This window comes from Malaclemys terrapin, chromosome 11 (genome assembly GCF_027887155.1).
Source record: "Malaclemys terrapin pileata isolate rMalTer1 chromosome 11, rMalTer1.hap1, whole genome shotgun sequence".
Classification (NCBI taxonomy): Eukaryota; Metazoa; Chordata; order Testudines; family Emydidae; genus Malaclemys; species Malaclemys terrapin.
Genome location: NC_071515.1, coordinates 2133179 through 2147518, shown reverse-complemented (window position 1 = coordinate 2147518; position 14340 = coordinate 2133179). Strand labels below are relative to the sequence as shown.

Genomic DNA, 14340 nt, shown 5'->3' with positions numbered 1-14340 from the left:
CAGGAGCTTTCAACCAGAGACGGAGGACAGTGAGTGCCTCTTTTTCTCTTTAAAGTTAGAATATACTATATAATGTTAGTTCTTTAGTTCGTTTATAGGGAGTCATCAGATGTTCAGCTGCGTGTGTGTTTTCTCTCTGCGTGCCGCATTAGTTCTGGCCAGAGAGCCTATACAGCAGGCTCCAATTATAGAAGACTAGGGTTGGAAGAGACCTCAGGAGGTCATCCAATCCAACCCCCTGCTCAAGGCAGGACCAACACAAACTAAATCATCCCAGCTGGGGCTTTGTCAAGCTGGCCTTAATAACCTCTAAAGATGGTGATTCCACCACCTCCCTAGGTAACCCGTTCCAGTGCTTCACCACCCTTCTAGTGAAATAGTGTTTCCTAATATCCAACCTAGACCTCCCCCACTGCAACTTGAGACCATTGCTCCTTGTTCTGTCATCTGCCACCACTGAGAACAGCTTAGCTCCATCCTCTTTGGAGCCCCCCTTCAGGCAGTTGAAGGCTGCTATCAAATCCCCCCTCACTCTTCTCTTCTGCAAACTAAACAAGCCCAGTTCCCTCAGCCTCTCTTCGAAAGTTACGTGCTCCAGCCCCCTGATCATTTTCGTTGCCTTCCGCTGGACTCTCTTCAATTTGTCCACATCCTTTCTGTAGTGGGGGGCCCAAAACTGGACACAATACTCAGATATGGCCTCACCAGTGCTGAATAGAGGGGAATAATCACTTCCCTTGATCTGCTGGCAATACTCCTACTAATGCAGCCCAATATGCTGTTAGTCTTCTTGGCAACAAGGGCACACTGCTGACTCATATCCAGCTTCTCATCCACTGTCATCCCCAGGTCCTTTTCTGCAGAACTGCCGCTTAGCCAGTCGGTCCCAGCCTGAAGCAGTACATGGGATTCTTCCGTCCTAAGTGCAGGACTCTGCACTTGTCCTTGTTGAACCTCATCAGATTTCTTTTGGCCCAATCCTCCAATTTGTCTAGGTCACTCTGGACCCTATCCCTACTCTCCAGCGTATCTACCTCTCCCCCCAACTTAATGTCATCTGCAAACTTGCTGAAGGTGCAATCCATCCCATCATCCAGATCATTAATAAAGATGTTGAACAAAACCGGCCCCAGGACTGACTCCTGGGCTACTCTGCTTGATACCGGTTTGATCAAACTGCCCAATAAGACCACCAGACTTGGTTTAGTAGCGAAGGTGCCCGGACAGATTTATTGCCAACGAAGCATTGTGCTAATTCCCCAGCTCAGTGGTTACAGGTACACTAAGACATGTATGCCCATGACAATGGACACAGCTCCGTCAGTGGCAGGACTTCCACTGCCCCCTTAGTTGGACAAAGACACATTCTCTGAGATGCATCTTTATACACCAATACAAACAAATTACGTATCACCCCTCTGATGTACTTGGGTGCCACCCTCTGATGTGGCTAACCACCACCCATTACCTTGTGCCTAATAGTTCGGTCAAAACATTTTTATCCATCATGCTGTCATCCTGACCTTATCTTTCGGATGGGTCTGGGTGTTTCTGTTATCTTTGGGGAATGTGCTGGTATCGAGGTGTTCTGGTACCACCCTTCTGGAATGTGTTTGTGTATATGTACTTAAGTCTAGCACTACTTAGAAATGTGTGTTTCTGCTACGTCAGCCTTGTCCTTGCCAGATTCTGTGAGCAGGGTCTACCTCTTGCTCACAACTTAACTTTGCTTTATATTAGCAAGTTTTGACCGTTACTTTAGTTTAGGCCTCAGGCCTCTGATACAAGGACTTATGTCTCAGGCTCTTTTCCTACTACATAAGGTTCTTAGTATTTTATAATTGTTGGAACTCTTGGTTCTGTGCTCTTTTTTCAGGAAAAAAAATATATCTATATCTGTATCTTTTTGTTGTTCTCCCCCCCCCCCCCCCCCCATTGAGGGGGTCAGTTTTTTTTCTTGTATCTAGAATGCTGGGCTTTAAAAGTTACCTCTCTTGTTGAGAACCAATTCCTGTCAGTGATGGGCATTCTCAGTGTGTTCATTGCTTGGGAGATTTGCATATCCCCAGCAAGTGCAAGATTTGCACTCCTTTTAAGGGAAAATCCCACAAAAACAGGAAATGAAGTATAGACTCATAATGGTGGAGCAAGCTTTCAGACTGGTTTCGGACCTGGAGAACCCCCCTGAACAGTGCCCCATCTATATTTAGATCATGGTCACCTAGAGCTTCCAAGGTGAAGGCAGCGTCAAGACCCCAGTCTCCAGCACTCTCCGTGAGTGATGTATGTGTAACTGCTCCGTGGGTGCCGAGGGCTTCCCACTCAAAGTCGAAGGAGAAGGGGATAAGAGGAGCACAATGGAGAAAATTTTGGTCACCGAGACCTCAGGCCCCAAGAGGAGTGCTAGTGGGGTTCCAAGTACTTCAGGTAGCCTGACGCACACTCTGAGACTTCATCTGAATTCCGTGCCTCATTGGTAAAGGGCACAGTGCCAGAAACAACTATTATGGGTACCATCATAGCTCATGATAATAAGAGAGCAGTCTCACTGGAATTTGAGGTGCCCTAGGACAGTGACATCGGGAACAACCTAGGTTCCTTTACCAAGTTCTATTGTGCTCCTGGTACTGCAGGAGTTCTGGTACCTGAAGACATCACAGCACTAACTGAGCCTGAGTCTGCCCTCATTGTAACTTCTGCACATCTGTCAGTACTGAGATCTGCTGTGTCACCAACCATGTATGTTGTATTGAGACCCACCACTTCCTGACTTTTACCATTCAGGAAGTAGGGTTGTCACCTCCTGTACAATATGTGGAAGAGCATTCCGACTCACGCTTGGAGCTTTCAGTTCAAGGCTCCAGTATACTGTTATTCTCCTCTGCAGATGCAAGGAAGGCAGGATGCATGACCTCTAACTGCTAATACTTGGGACGACCAATGATGGTTACCTTCCCCCAGGTCTTATTGTCTTCCTCATTGGCCTTATTGGTGCTCATGGGCAACATACTGCCAGCATTTTTGAGGGGCCTCAATTCAGTCTTATAAGGAATATAGGAGATCTTATTCTCTGGTACCTTCCATCCCTCCCCTGCTTTCTGAATCAGCAAAGAAGACCTTTGAGGCGCACAAGGCGAGGATCGACAAGGACGTAACCACCACCCCCCCCTTACAAATATCGCTTCTTCATCTCCTGATGAGGCAGTAATGCCATCATTACCTGTTGACTTTCTGCAGTTCCAAGACCTGATGAAGTGGGTCTCAGACGTGCTTCAGATTCCACTGGAAGAAGTCCAGAAGTCCACCACAAGCTCCTGGACGTGTATATTTCTACTTCAGCACGGGTGGCATTGCCAATTAATGAACCTATCCTTGGGCCAGCTAGCATCATCTGGCAAACTCCAGTAATGGCGCGTTCTACTAGCAAGCATGCAGTTAAAAATACTACATCCAGAAAGGGATTCTGAGTTTGTTTTCCACCGCTGACCCCAAATTCTGTGGATGCAGTTAATGAAAATGGGAGACTATATATTCCTAAAGCTACCGCAAATTACAAGGACCCAGGGACTTGTCTATCCTGGCACAGTAAATCGGTGCCGCTGCAATTGATGCAGCAGTGTCTATTTAGTGGGTCTGGTGAAGATGCAATAAGTCGATGGCAGAGCGCTCTCCCATCAACTTCAGTACTTCACCCTCCCGAGCGGCGGAAGGTAAGTTAGCGGGAGAGCATCTCCCACCAACATAGCGCAGTGTAGGCACCGCGTTGGTTTGATGTAAGCTGTCGCTCGGGGAGTGATTCTTTTTTTTTTCCACAACCCTGAGCAACATAACTTGCATCGACTTAAACAGCAGTGTAGGCCAGGCCCAGTAGCATTTTGGTCATAAAAGCAACTCTTCGGCAACATTACAGTTCAGGATTGTGACTCACCAGGTTCTGATATTAAAATATGATCACCTGAATTTAGAAGTTCAGTGCTTGTATTGACCATTTACCACTGGAACACCAAGATCAGTTTAGTGCCAGAAGAAAGGGGGGTCTGCTCTTGGCAAAGATGTCTTTGCAGGCTTCGCGTCATGTGGCCGACACCGCAGTAGTGACCAGATGAGCTTCCGGGGTCAGTTGTCTGGTTTCCCGTGGGAGGTACAATCGAATAGCCATGAGCTCTTTGTGGACTCCACAGATGATTTACTTAGGTCTAAAGGTCTCTAGGGCTATACTTAGATCCTTGGGGATATACATGCCTGTAAATAAAAGGAAACTCGGAGGTCTCAGTCAGTACAAAGATACCATCCTGCTCAATTTTCTACCTTTCATAGACTATCTGAACCATCTAAAAAGAAAACCATTACCTCAGCTGCTTCATCTCCACCATCAACATCTTCCAAATGCCAGTTTTGGTGGTTTGGTCAAGAGTCTGAATGACCAAATAGTCAGGATTTCTTAACTTCACTATTCCATCCCTTTTCTCAGTTTGGACTCTCTCTCTATACCAACACATGTGGGAGGCCATTACTTCTGGTTATATGATCCAGTTTGCCTCCAATCGGCCTCCCCTTCCCCATCCCTCTTTAGAGACCCCTCTCATGATCAGTTGCTGAGACAGGAGATCACATCACTCCTAAGTCTAGAGGCCATAGAACCAGTTCTACTTCAACACTATTCAAGGTATTTTATGATACCCAAGAAAAACGAAGGTTGGAGGCCAATACTAAATCTCAGACAATTGAACAAGTAAGTCAGACATCTGGAATTCAGAATGAAGTCCCTAGCAGCTATAATTTCCTCCCTGGAGTCTGGGGACTGGTTGGTGATTCTCATCCTCAAAGATGCATAATTCCAGGTAGCAATTCATCCCTCTCACAAAAAAATTCTTCATTTTGCCACTTGAGCATGATCCCTACCAGTACAGGATTCTACCCTTTGGCTTTCTTCTGTCTCATGGGTTTCTCTCAAACATCATGCTGTTTGTAGCCGCCTACCTCCGTTGTCTAGGAATAACAGTTTTTCCCTACCTCAACGACTGGCTCCTCAAAAGATGGTCTAATCAGGAAGTGTTGTTGGCAGTTCAACCAACTTCACTTTTTCACAGTTTAGTTACATGGCAAATAATTTTTTTATAGAAGTATTACTGGATGCATGATGGGCAAGGCTTAGCTCCCTCCTAACAGGATATGTGATATGTCCAGTGTGTTCCCCACACACGTGACTATTTAAAATAATTACTTTGGTTTAATATATATATTTTTTTACTTTCAGCCCGTGTAGCAGTAGTAAAATCACGTGATATGCACTGGTCGCTTTTGGCTCAGCGGGATCAAAGAGATGTCAACCTCAGCTCTTTACGAATGCTGATAGTGGCAGATGGAGCTAATCCATGTAAGTATGGGGATAATAATTTATATTTCTATAGCGTCTTTCAACCCCAGGTGTCTGGAAGCATATTGCAAGTTATTTACAGTGCCTGCCGCACGGACAGTGAGCAAACCTCAGTGTGTGAGCTCAGCGGCCAGGAGAACAGCTGATCGACAGCAAAACTGAGTAGGGTGGGACAGTTCTTCACCAAGGACATTAGGGAAAAACTCGGCTCTCATAAAGAGTTCCAAGAGATCTCTAACATCTACAGAGAGCCGCCAGAAATGAAATAGCTGAAAGATCTCACAGAAATGAGATGGAAGTCAATTTATTTACCGGGGAAGGAGGAAAGGCCGAACTGATCTTGTGAGGATTAAATGTGTGGTTCCAGAGAGTTTAGATATTTCAGACCTGATGCTTAGAGCATTAGGCCATTTATTCTGTAATAAAATGTTGAAAATTGTACCCACAGAACTTTCTACAATACTGTTTTTACCATCCATTAATACTTAAACAATCACACACAACTCAGTAGTGCGTTTCTCAGTGATTGAAGCATGATGGTAGTATAAGGCCCAAGAGCAATACAGAATGACTTGAACCATCTTAGAAATGTAACATTAACTTTGAAGTGTGCTAGCTGGAAAATTTTCCCTGCTACAATAAAATGGAATTTAAAATAAAAAAACTCAGGGCCCATGTGTCATTTTTTCACATGGGTCTGACATATAGAGTTCTGCACACAAATGGAGCTTTTCAAAATCATGTAATGATTTTTAGAAGATGTGTATGCATCCTGGTCCCATGATATCTGCAGGAAACTTTATAAGAGGCAATTTTCAGAATTTTAATGACTGATCATTTATACCTTTACTAGATCCCCTGCAGAATTCCATGATTTTTAACTTTGCCTTTGCAGGGAGAGTTTCTCCACTATGATTTCACTTTGTGAATTAGTTGTTAATCATTAAGGACCATATTTTAAAGGAATTGAATGGTTGCACTCAGCAATGCAATATCTAACTGATTTAGGAGTCTAATTCTCATTTTCAAAAGGGCTTTAGGCACTTAGGAGCCAAAATTCGGTCAACAGTCAATAGGGTTTAGGGTCCTAAGTGCCGAAAGGCCTTTTGAAAATGGGATGTAGACTCTTAAATTGGTTAGGCATTGAACTGCTGAGTGCATCAATAACTACCTACCTGTGAATATCTGGGCCTGATTATGTTAGGATTTTGTGCAGCTCTGTTGCCTAAATGCTAATGGGCTGTTCTCTAAAGAATAATCTGTCAAAAGTATGACTTGATTAAATGTGGTGTGAGGACACTTGAATATTCTACAGGTAAAAATAAATATGGAAATTCTATTAGGGCAAAATGAATTTTTTTCAGTATTACCTCTCCTTGCAAAAATCATGCATGCTTTTCACATTTTGTGATTTATTGTATTTAGGGTCAATATCTTCCTGTGATGCATTCCTCAACGTATTTCAGTCCAGAGGTTTGAGACCAGAAGTTATCTGTCCCTGTGCCAGTTCTTCAGAGGCATTAACTGTTGCTATTCGCAGGTATTATATTTAGTGAGAATTTAACTAAATACATTTTGCCTAGGTTAAAAATGTGTGCTCTTAAATAAATAAATTAATTAATAAATAAATAAAATAAATAAATAAATTAATGGAGATATCCCATCTCCTAGAACTGGAAGGGACCTTGAAAGGTCATCGAGTCCAGCCCCCTGCCTTCACTAGCAGGACCAAGTACTGATTTTGCCCCAGATCCCTAAGTGGCCCCCTCAAGGATTGAACTCACAACCCTGGGTTTAGCAGGCCAATGCTCAAACCACTGAGCTATCCCTCCCCCCTTCAAGTAGTGTCCCCGTGGGAACTCCACTTCAAGTGCTTATGCCCTTGCTCAGAGATTTGTCAGTTAGCAGTGTCTGTTCAGCCCGCACATGTGCCCTGGGCCTCCTGGTGCCAGATACCGAGGCCTTATGGGGCTGTAGTGCAAACCACTCTGTTCTTTCTCAACCGCCACAGTTTGAGATGGAACACTAGCGTGTCTGCCTTGAGCACGCCTCAGCTTTCCTAGTATTTCAACAGTGGTTTAAATCGTTTCTGTAGTTAGTTGTTCTAGTTAGATAAGTAGTGAGAGGATTGTTTGATTCCTCTTTCCCCTTGGGGAGACTTATTCTTTTCCTTGGCTCGCCAGGTTTCAAATGTTGCCTCTCCTGCCAAGAGGCTATCCCTGTAAACAATGGCCACTCTGAGTGTGCCCATTACTTGGGGGAGTCCCACATTTCCCAGAAGTGCAACTTTTGCCTAGCCCTCAAGTCCAGGGCAAAGAAAAGTGGAGATTAAACTCAGACTGCTAATCACAGACCAACTTCTGAGCCAAGTCAGGACACTCCCCCCGGTACATCTGTCTCTGGACAGATCCAGGGCTAAGTTGACAGAGGCTTCCCCTAAGATAGGGTAACTTTGGATGTCTCAGGGAAGGCTTCCAAAAAGAGGAGCACGGAGTGTCACCTTAAGGTGCCATCTTCAAAAAAGACTAGGACCTTGGCGAGATCTACAGTCTCCAAAGCCTCAACTTCTCGACTCAATACCATTGAGTCAAAGGACTCCTCCTCTGGTACCAGCGGGGCTGTAAAGTCCCAGAACATGAATGAGACACGTGGCTCTGACAGGACCGAAGTACCTTCTAGCAGCAAAGAGGGCAAGTATAGACATTTGGGACTGGCACCATCGAGTTCAACCCAGCCATCAGTACCTATGCATTCAGCCAGCTGTCAGTACCCAGCATGTAGTGTCCTTGGCACCAAGCAAGCAATGGCACCAGACACCATCAGTGTCTACTTCAGTACACCCACCAGCAGTGGCTGTTGGCTTCGATGACTGTGGTATTGGCTACTGCGTCAGTACCGATCCCCTATTCAGTACCACAGGAGTTCAGATATGCTAAGGATTTCTCTAGAACGGATGACCGAGTCCCTGCTCCCCATGGGTACAGAGTGTTTCTCTGTACTGAGGCCCCAATCTCTGGTCTACCTCTATCGGGTACCACAGTACTCTACCATTTTGCTCCTCTTTTTTCTCCTGAGGGCATTCTGCACCAAAAAATTAAAAATTCTGAGCACAATATTTTTAAATTCTGCAAAATTCTGAAAGTTTTGTGTGTCAATAAATAAATGCAGAGCCTCCAGCATGGCAGTGGGGAGCACATACCACTTGCTGCGTGAATGTTGGAGATTACCCTGCAGCTTCCCCAGTGTTCCCACCCCCTACCTGGGGACACGGACTCAGCGGTGAGGCTGCACCAGACCCTGACAGAGCACAAGGCCTGGGCCTACACCAGAAACACCCTGCGGCAGGCAGGCTCAACCGGGCAGAAAGGGGAGGGGATCAGTGTGGGGGGATTCAGGTGTGGGGTGAGAGGAATCTGTGTGGGACAATCTGGGTGCAGGCAGCTCAGTGGGGGGTCTAAGTGTTGCGGGATCTGGATGCACAAAGGCTCATTTGGGGGGAGGGGCGTTTCCAGGTGCAGGGGCAATGGGACTCTGCAGAGGCTTCCAGGTGAAAGTGGTTGGGGCTCAGCGGAGGGGTCTGGGTGTGGGGGTCTCAGCGGGGGGGCTGGGGGAGTGGGGCTTGGTGAGGTGGGGGTTTGGATGCAGCTACTTGAGTGGTGCATGACTGCTCTTGCAGCTTCTCTTTACTTCCCTGTCAGAAAGTCATTTTTCTGCAGTGAAGCAAAGAAATCTGCAGGGGACATAAATTCTGTGCATGCGCAGTAGCACACAATTCCCCCAGGAGTATTCTTTGGATAAGATGGAGGTGGATGAAAGAGACTTCCAGTTGGTCTCCTTTATTTCTGATTTGGTTTCTCCAACATATCCTTTCAGGAACCCATTCTCTGAAATCATAGGGAAAATCATAATAATTATCAAGAGTGGTGGAATCAACCCTGCATTCCACCCTTTCTCCCGTATTCTCCCAACCCCCGCCCCCATGGCCATACTGGGACCCCTGGGCTGCCTATCGACAACAATTTGCCAGACCACTGATACCATATTATCTGGAGACTAGAATTGTACGGCCCTCTCCTCCACGCAGCATTCCCGCAGGCAGAGATGTGTGAGGAGCAGGAGGCCAGGGAGGGTAAGGACGCCACCTCTCAAGCACCTATTTCATCCTCATTTCTGGGTGAAGCTGTATTGCCTCTGCCATCTTCCATGGCTGGTAATTTTCAGCCATTTCAAGACCTCATAAAGAGGGTAGCTGACACTCTTCAGACTCCACATGAAGGAGTCCAGGACTCACAACACAAACTGTTGGATATCCTGCGGTCAGCAACACCCGCCAGGGTGTCACTGCCCATTAACGAGACACTACTAGATCTAGCTACAACAGACACCTGCCACTATTCCGCCCATGTGTGAACCCAGCACAAGGAACCATAGGGTACATGTGCAGGCCAAACAGACACTGCTAACTGAAAATCTCCGGTCAAAGGCTTGAGAGGTGTATATGCAGCACCCACAGAGAGAGACCTCTCTCTGCACAAGGTGAGTAACCTCCTCTGTTCAGATTGGGGGTGGGGCAGAAAGACAATCACAGTACAACTCCTGGTTACCCAAAAGACAAAAATTAGAGAGGCTCACCTGAGGCTTGCTCAGTGTCTCATTTTAAAGATCACCTTTCAAATTGGCCTTGTGCCCCTTCCCTCAGCTTTACGATGAATACAGATGATCTGAGGTTTTTCTGTTTTTGCATCTGCTTCAGAAATTTCAGTAGTGTCAAGTCTGGTCTTCCCTGGTTTTGTAGGCAGTCTCAAGGATGTGTTGAGTGTGAGCTCTGTGATAACCTTAATTGAAGGAATGAGGGTATTGAGTCTTTAGCTAAATGGCTTCCTCTCTCCAAAATGTTAACATCTATTTAACATGAGTAATTAAAAAAAAAAAAAAAAAAAGTTTTAACAATCTAAAAAATACCATGGGGAATCCAAAGGGCTCTGAGGAGCACTTTCAGGGAAGGGAAAACAACAATTTTGTAGTCAGTGAAAACTGATGTGATTATTCAGCAGGGTCACAGATAGGAACATATTTGACAAATTTTTTGTCAAAATACACTGTTTTCTTGAAAAGTATCTATTTCAATGAAGTTTTACTTGGGAAGGTTTCTGAGGTTAAGGGTTCAATCTCCAGTGAGTGAGGGAAACCCCTGAATTGAAAACTTAACCTTCTTGATCTGGAAAACAGATGGTTCGATGCTGTTCCATTTTGCAAAAACGTTCAAAATGTTTTGGGTTTGTTCCAAGATGGAATAAGAACAGATTTCAAAATCTTGAAATTTGTCACAAAATGCAGTTGACAGTCTCCAGCAAGCTGTACTCAGTGCGCGCACACAACTGAATGCATTCCTCCAAAAGTCAATACTGGCTTCAGTTTATCTTCCCAGTGGGAGATTGCCCATTTGGTTAGAGAACTAATGGTTTTACATCCTCATCTCCCCACAATGACAGGACCCATACTAAAGAATTACACCAGCATTTAAATAGGAACACGCATTACAGGGTGCAAACACTAGATAGATAAGTAGAGAGAAAAGATCACAGGGCTTCCTTCCGTATTAAAATGTTACTACCACCACCACCTAGATCTTACATGGTGCATTTCATCTGTAGATCTCATTGCACTTTACAAATAGAGGTCAATATAATTATCCCTGTTTTACAGATGGGGAAACTGAGGCACGGGGTGAAGCAACTTGCCCCAGGTCACCCAGCCAGTGACAGAACCAGGAACCGAGCCCAGGTCTCCTGAGTCCTGGTCAAGTGCTGTATCCACTAGACCACACTACTAAAAGGTTTTTGGTCTGTGGTAGATGAAGTACTGTAAATAATATCAATTAGAGCCCAGCTGCAGTTGGACTCTTTACTGATATGGATACCATGGTTAAACTTACCACACACTTTCTTCCCTGACAGAATTGCACAGAGCTTCTTTGTTGAATGTGTTGCCATTGAGGTATTCCCAGTGTCCTTGCTGGTTTGATATTTTACTTTGTTTTTCAGACCTCCGGATTTGGGTGGGCCACCCCCTGGAAAAGCAGTGTTGTCTATGAATTGTTTGAGTTACAGCGTGATTAGGGTGGATACAGAAGAAAAATTGTCAGTACTCACTGTACAGGATGTTGGTCAGGTTATGCCTGGAGGTAGGATGATTATACTTCATGTATATTTAATAGAAGTCCACTGAATTTCTGTTGATGTTGCTGTGTATTTTGGCTTGATCAAATAAGTAGACCTCTATCCTGGATGAAAATGGCTTTACACCTGTACAGCCCACTGCCTTAGCAAGTGTGCTTTAATTCTTGAAAGCAAATTTGAAGAACAGTCTGAAAGTATCTATTAAATATTAAAAATTTGAGTACATGAGGGAACTATTTTAATCTGATCTTAGTTTGGAATGGGAGGAGGTGTTGCTTTTGGTTCATTCTTGCACTGGACCACATTATTGGTAGAATTAAGGTGTAACAAACTACTGTGTATTTCTTAAGTGGAGCTACTTAATGGTTGAATGGCATAACAAAAATATAATACAGGAAAAAAATTAAGATATGCCGTGTATTCTAACTGCTGTTTTGTCTTATCCTACCAGTTCTTTCTTCCTCCAATTGAGGATGATATTATTCCTCTTGTACTGTCCTTATTTTGGCAGTTGGTTTAAAGCATATTTGCAAGTAGCTAAAATTATTTGTCGCTTAAGCAAAAGTTTGACTGGCTTAATAAATGGAATATTTAAAAACTGCAGTCATGGATATTCATCATGTCCAACAAACCTTCAGTGTCTAGGGCAAATAGCTCTGTACTTTGCTTCAAATCATTTGGAAGACTGGAGTATCATGATAGGAACATGTAGTCTAAGTGTGGAATTTGCTGAGACAATTTGCTGAGCTCTGCAGTCCAGTTTTCTGAATGGGTAAATCTCTCTATCGTGGTGGCAGGTAAACCGTTTAACAGGTTGTTTTAAACCTCTCCCAAGCTCTTGTCCTTCTGAGGACTGAGACATTTGATTCTCAAAGTAGTATAGGTTTTTTTAAAATTGTCTTTAAAAATGAGCGCTCTGATACTTTGTCTTTGACAGTGTTCCTGAATAAAAGGGAAAATAAGTGGATATTTGAGCAATATGATCTTTGAGTTCCTCACAGTACTGAGTTCTGCCTTGCCTGATCTAGTTAAATATAGGTGCAGGTGTGAATATCTGCAGAATCCAAAGGAAAAATCTGTTTCAGAAGAGAAAGAAAGTAGATAGCCTACTAAGTTTGACAGATCCAGACTCTAGAATCATGGAAATGTGAGGCTGGAAGGTACCTCCAGAGTCATTTAGTCCACCCTCTGCACTGCAACAGGACCAAGTAAACCTAGACCATCCCTGACAGGTGTTTGTGTAACCTTATACATTTCCAGTGATGGGGATTCCAGAACCTTCCTTGGAAGCCTATTCCAGTTTTTAACTAACCTTATTGTTAGAAAGTTTTTTCCTAATATCTAACCTAAATCTCCCTTTGTGCACATTAAGCTGATTACTTCTTGTCCTACCATCAGTGGACATGGAAAACAATTGATCCCTGTCCCCTTTATAACAGGCCTCAATGTATTTGAAGATGCTTATCATCCTCCCTCAGTCTTCTTTTCTCAAGACTGAATATGACCAGTTTTTAACCTTTTCTCATAGGTCAAGTTTTCTAAACATTTGATCATTTTTGTTGCTGTACTCTGGACTTTCTCCAATTTGTTAACATCTTTGTTCAAGTTTGGCACCCCGAACTGGACACCGTACTCCACCTGAGGCCTCACTAGTGCCAAGGAAAGCAGGACAATTGCCTTTTATCTTACATACAACATTCCTTTTAACACAACCCAGAATATTAGCCTTTTTCGCAACTGCACCATGTTGACTCATTCAATTTATGATCCACGATCACCCCCCAGATCCTGTTCAGCAGTACGACCACCTAGCCAGTTATTCCCTATTTTGTAGTTGTTCACAGGGCCGGCTCCAGGCATCTGGGGCGGCACATGCTAAGGGGCGGCATTGTGTCCATTGTTGGGGTGGCACAGTTCAGGCGTGGGGTTTTTTTGTTTTTGCTTGGGGCGGCAAAAATGGTAGAGCCGGCCCTGGTTGTTCATTTGCTTTTTCCTTCCTAAGTGAAGTGCTTTGCACTTCTCTTTATTGAATTTCATCTTGTTGATTTCAGACCAATTCTCCAATTTGTCAAGGGTATTTTGAATTCTAATCCTGTCCTCCAGAGTGCTAGCAACCCCTTCTAGCTTGGTGTTATCTGCAGATTTTATAAGCATACTCTCCACTCCCGTTACCCATGTCCTTAATGAAAATACTGAATTGTATGAAGGGAAGGGGGCCTTTGTCCGTTCCTTCAGAGTTCTGTATGGCATCCAGTATCCATAACGAATTGCACATCAGACAAGGGCTGAATTGATTGTCCCATTTACTCCATATGTCAAATAGAATCCTAGCAGAATCATAGATTAGGGTTGGAAGAGACCTCAGGAGGTCATCTACTCCAAACCCCTGCTCAGAGCAGGACCAACTCCAACTAAATAAATCATCCCAGCCAGGGCTTTGTCAAGCTGGGCCTTTAAAACCTCTAAGGATGGAGATTCCACCACCTCCCTAGGTAACCCATTCCAGTGCTTCACCATCCTCTTAGTGAAATAGTTTTTTCTAATGTCCAACCTAGACCTCCCCCACTGCAACTTGAGACCATTACTCCTTGTTTTGTCATCTGCCACCACTGAGAACAGTCTAGCTCCATCCTCTTTGGAGCCCCCCTTCAGGCAGTTGAAAGCTGCTATCAAATCCCCCCTCACTGTTCTCTTCTGCAGACTAAATAATCCCTGTTCCCTCAGCCTCTCCTCATAAATCATGTGCCCCACCCCCTTAATCATTTTCGTTGCCCTCCGCTGGAC

General features: G+C 44.4%; 1 protein-coding gene across 3 annotated transcripts in view; it reads left to right on the top strand.

Moving 5' to 3' along the window:
- Positions 1–14340, top strand: part of DIP2A (disco interacting protein 2 homolog A) — a 206368-nt gene that overhangs the window by 140065 nt on the left and 51963 nt on the right. For all 3 annotated transcript variants that reach the window (XM_054043479.1, XM_054043478.1, XM_054043480.1), the window contains 3 exons: positions 5258–5377; positions 6803–6917; positions 11422–11561. In XM_054043479.1, the coding sequence (XP_053899454.1) occupies positions 5258–5377; positions 6803–6917; positions 11422–11561 (375 nt within the window). The remainder of the gene's footprint in view (positions 1–5257; positions 5378–6802; positions 6918–11421; positions 11562–14340) is intronic.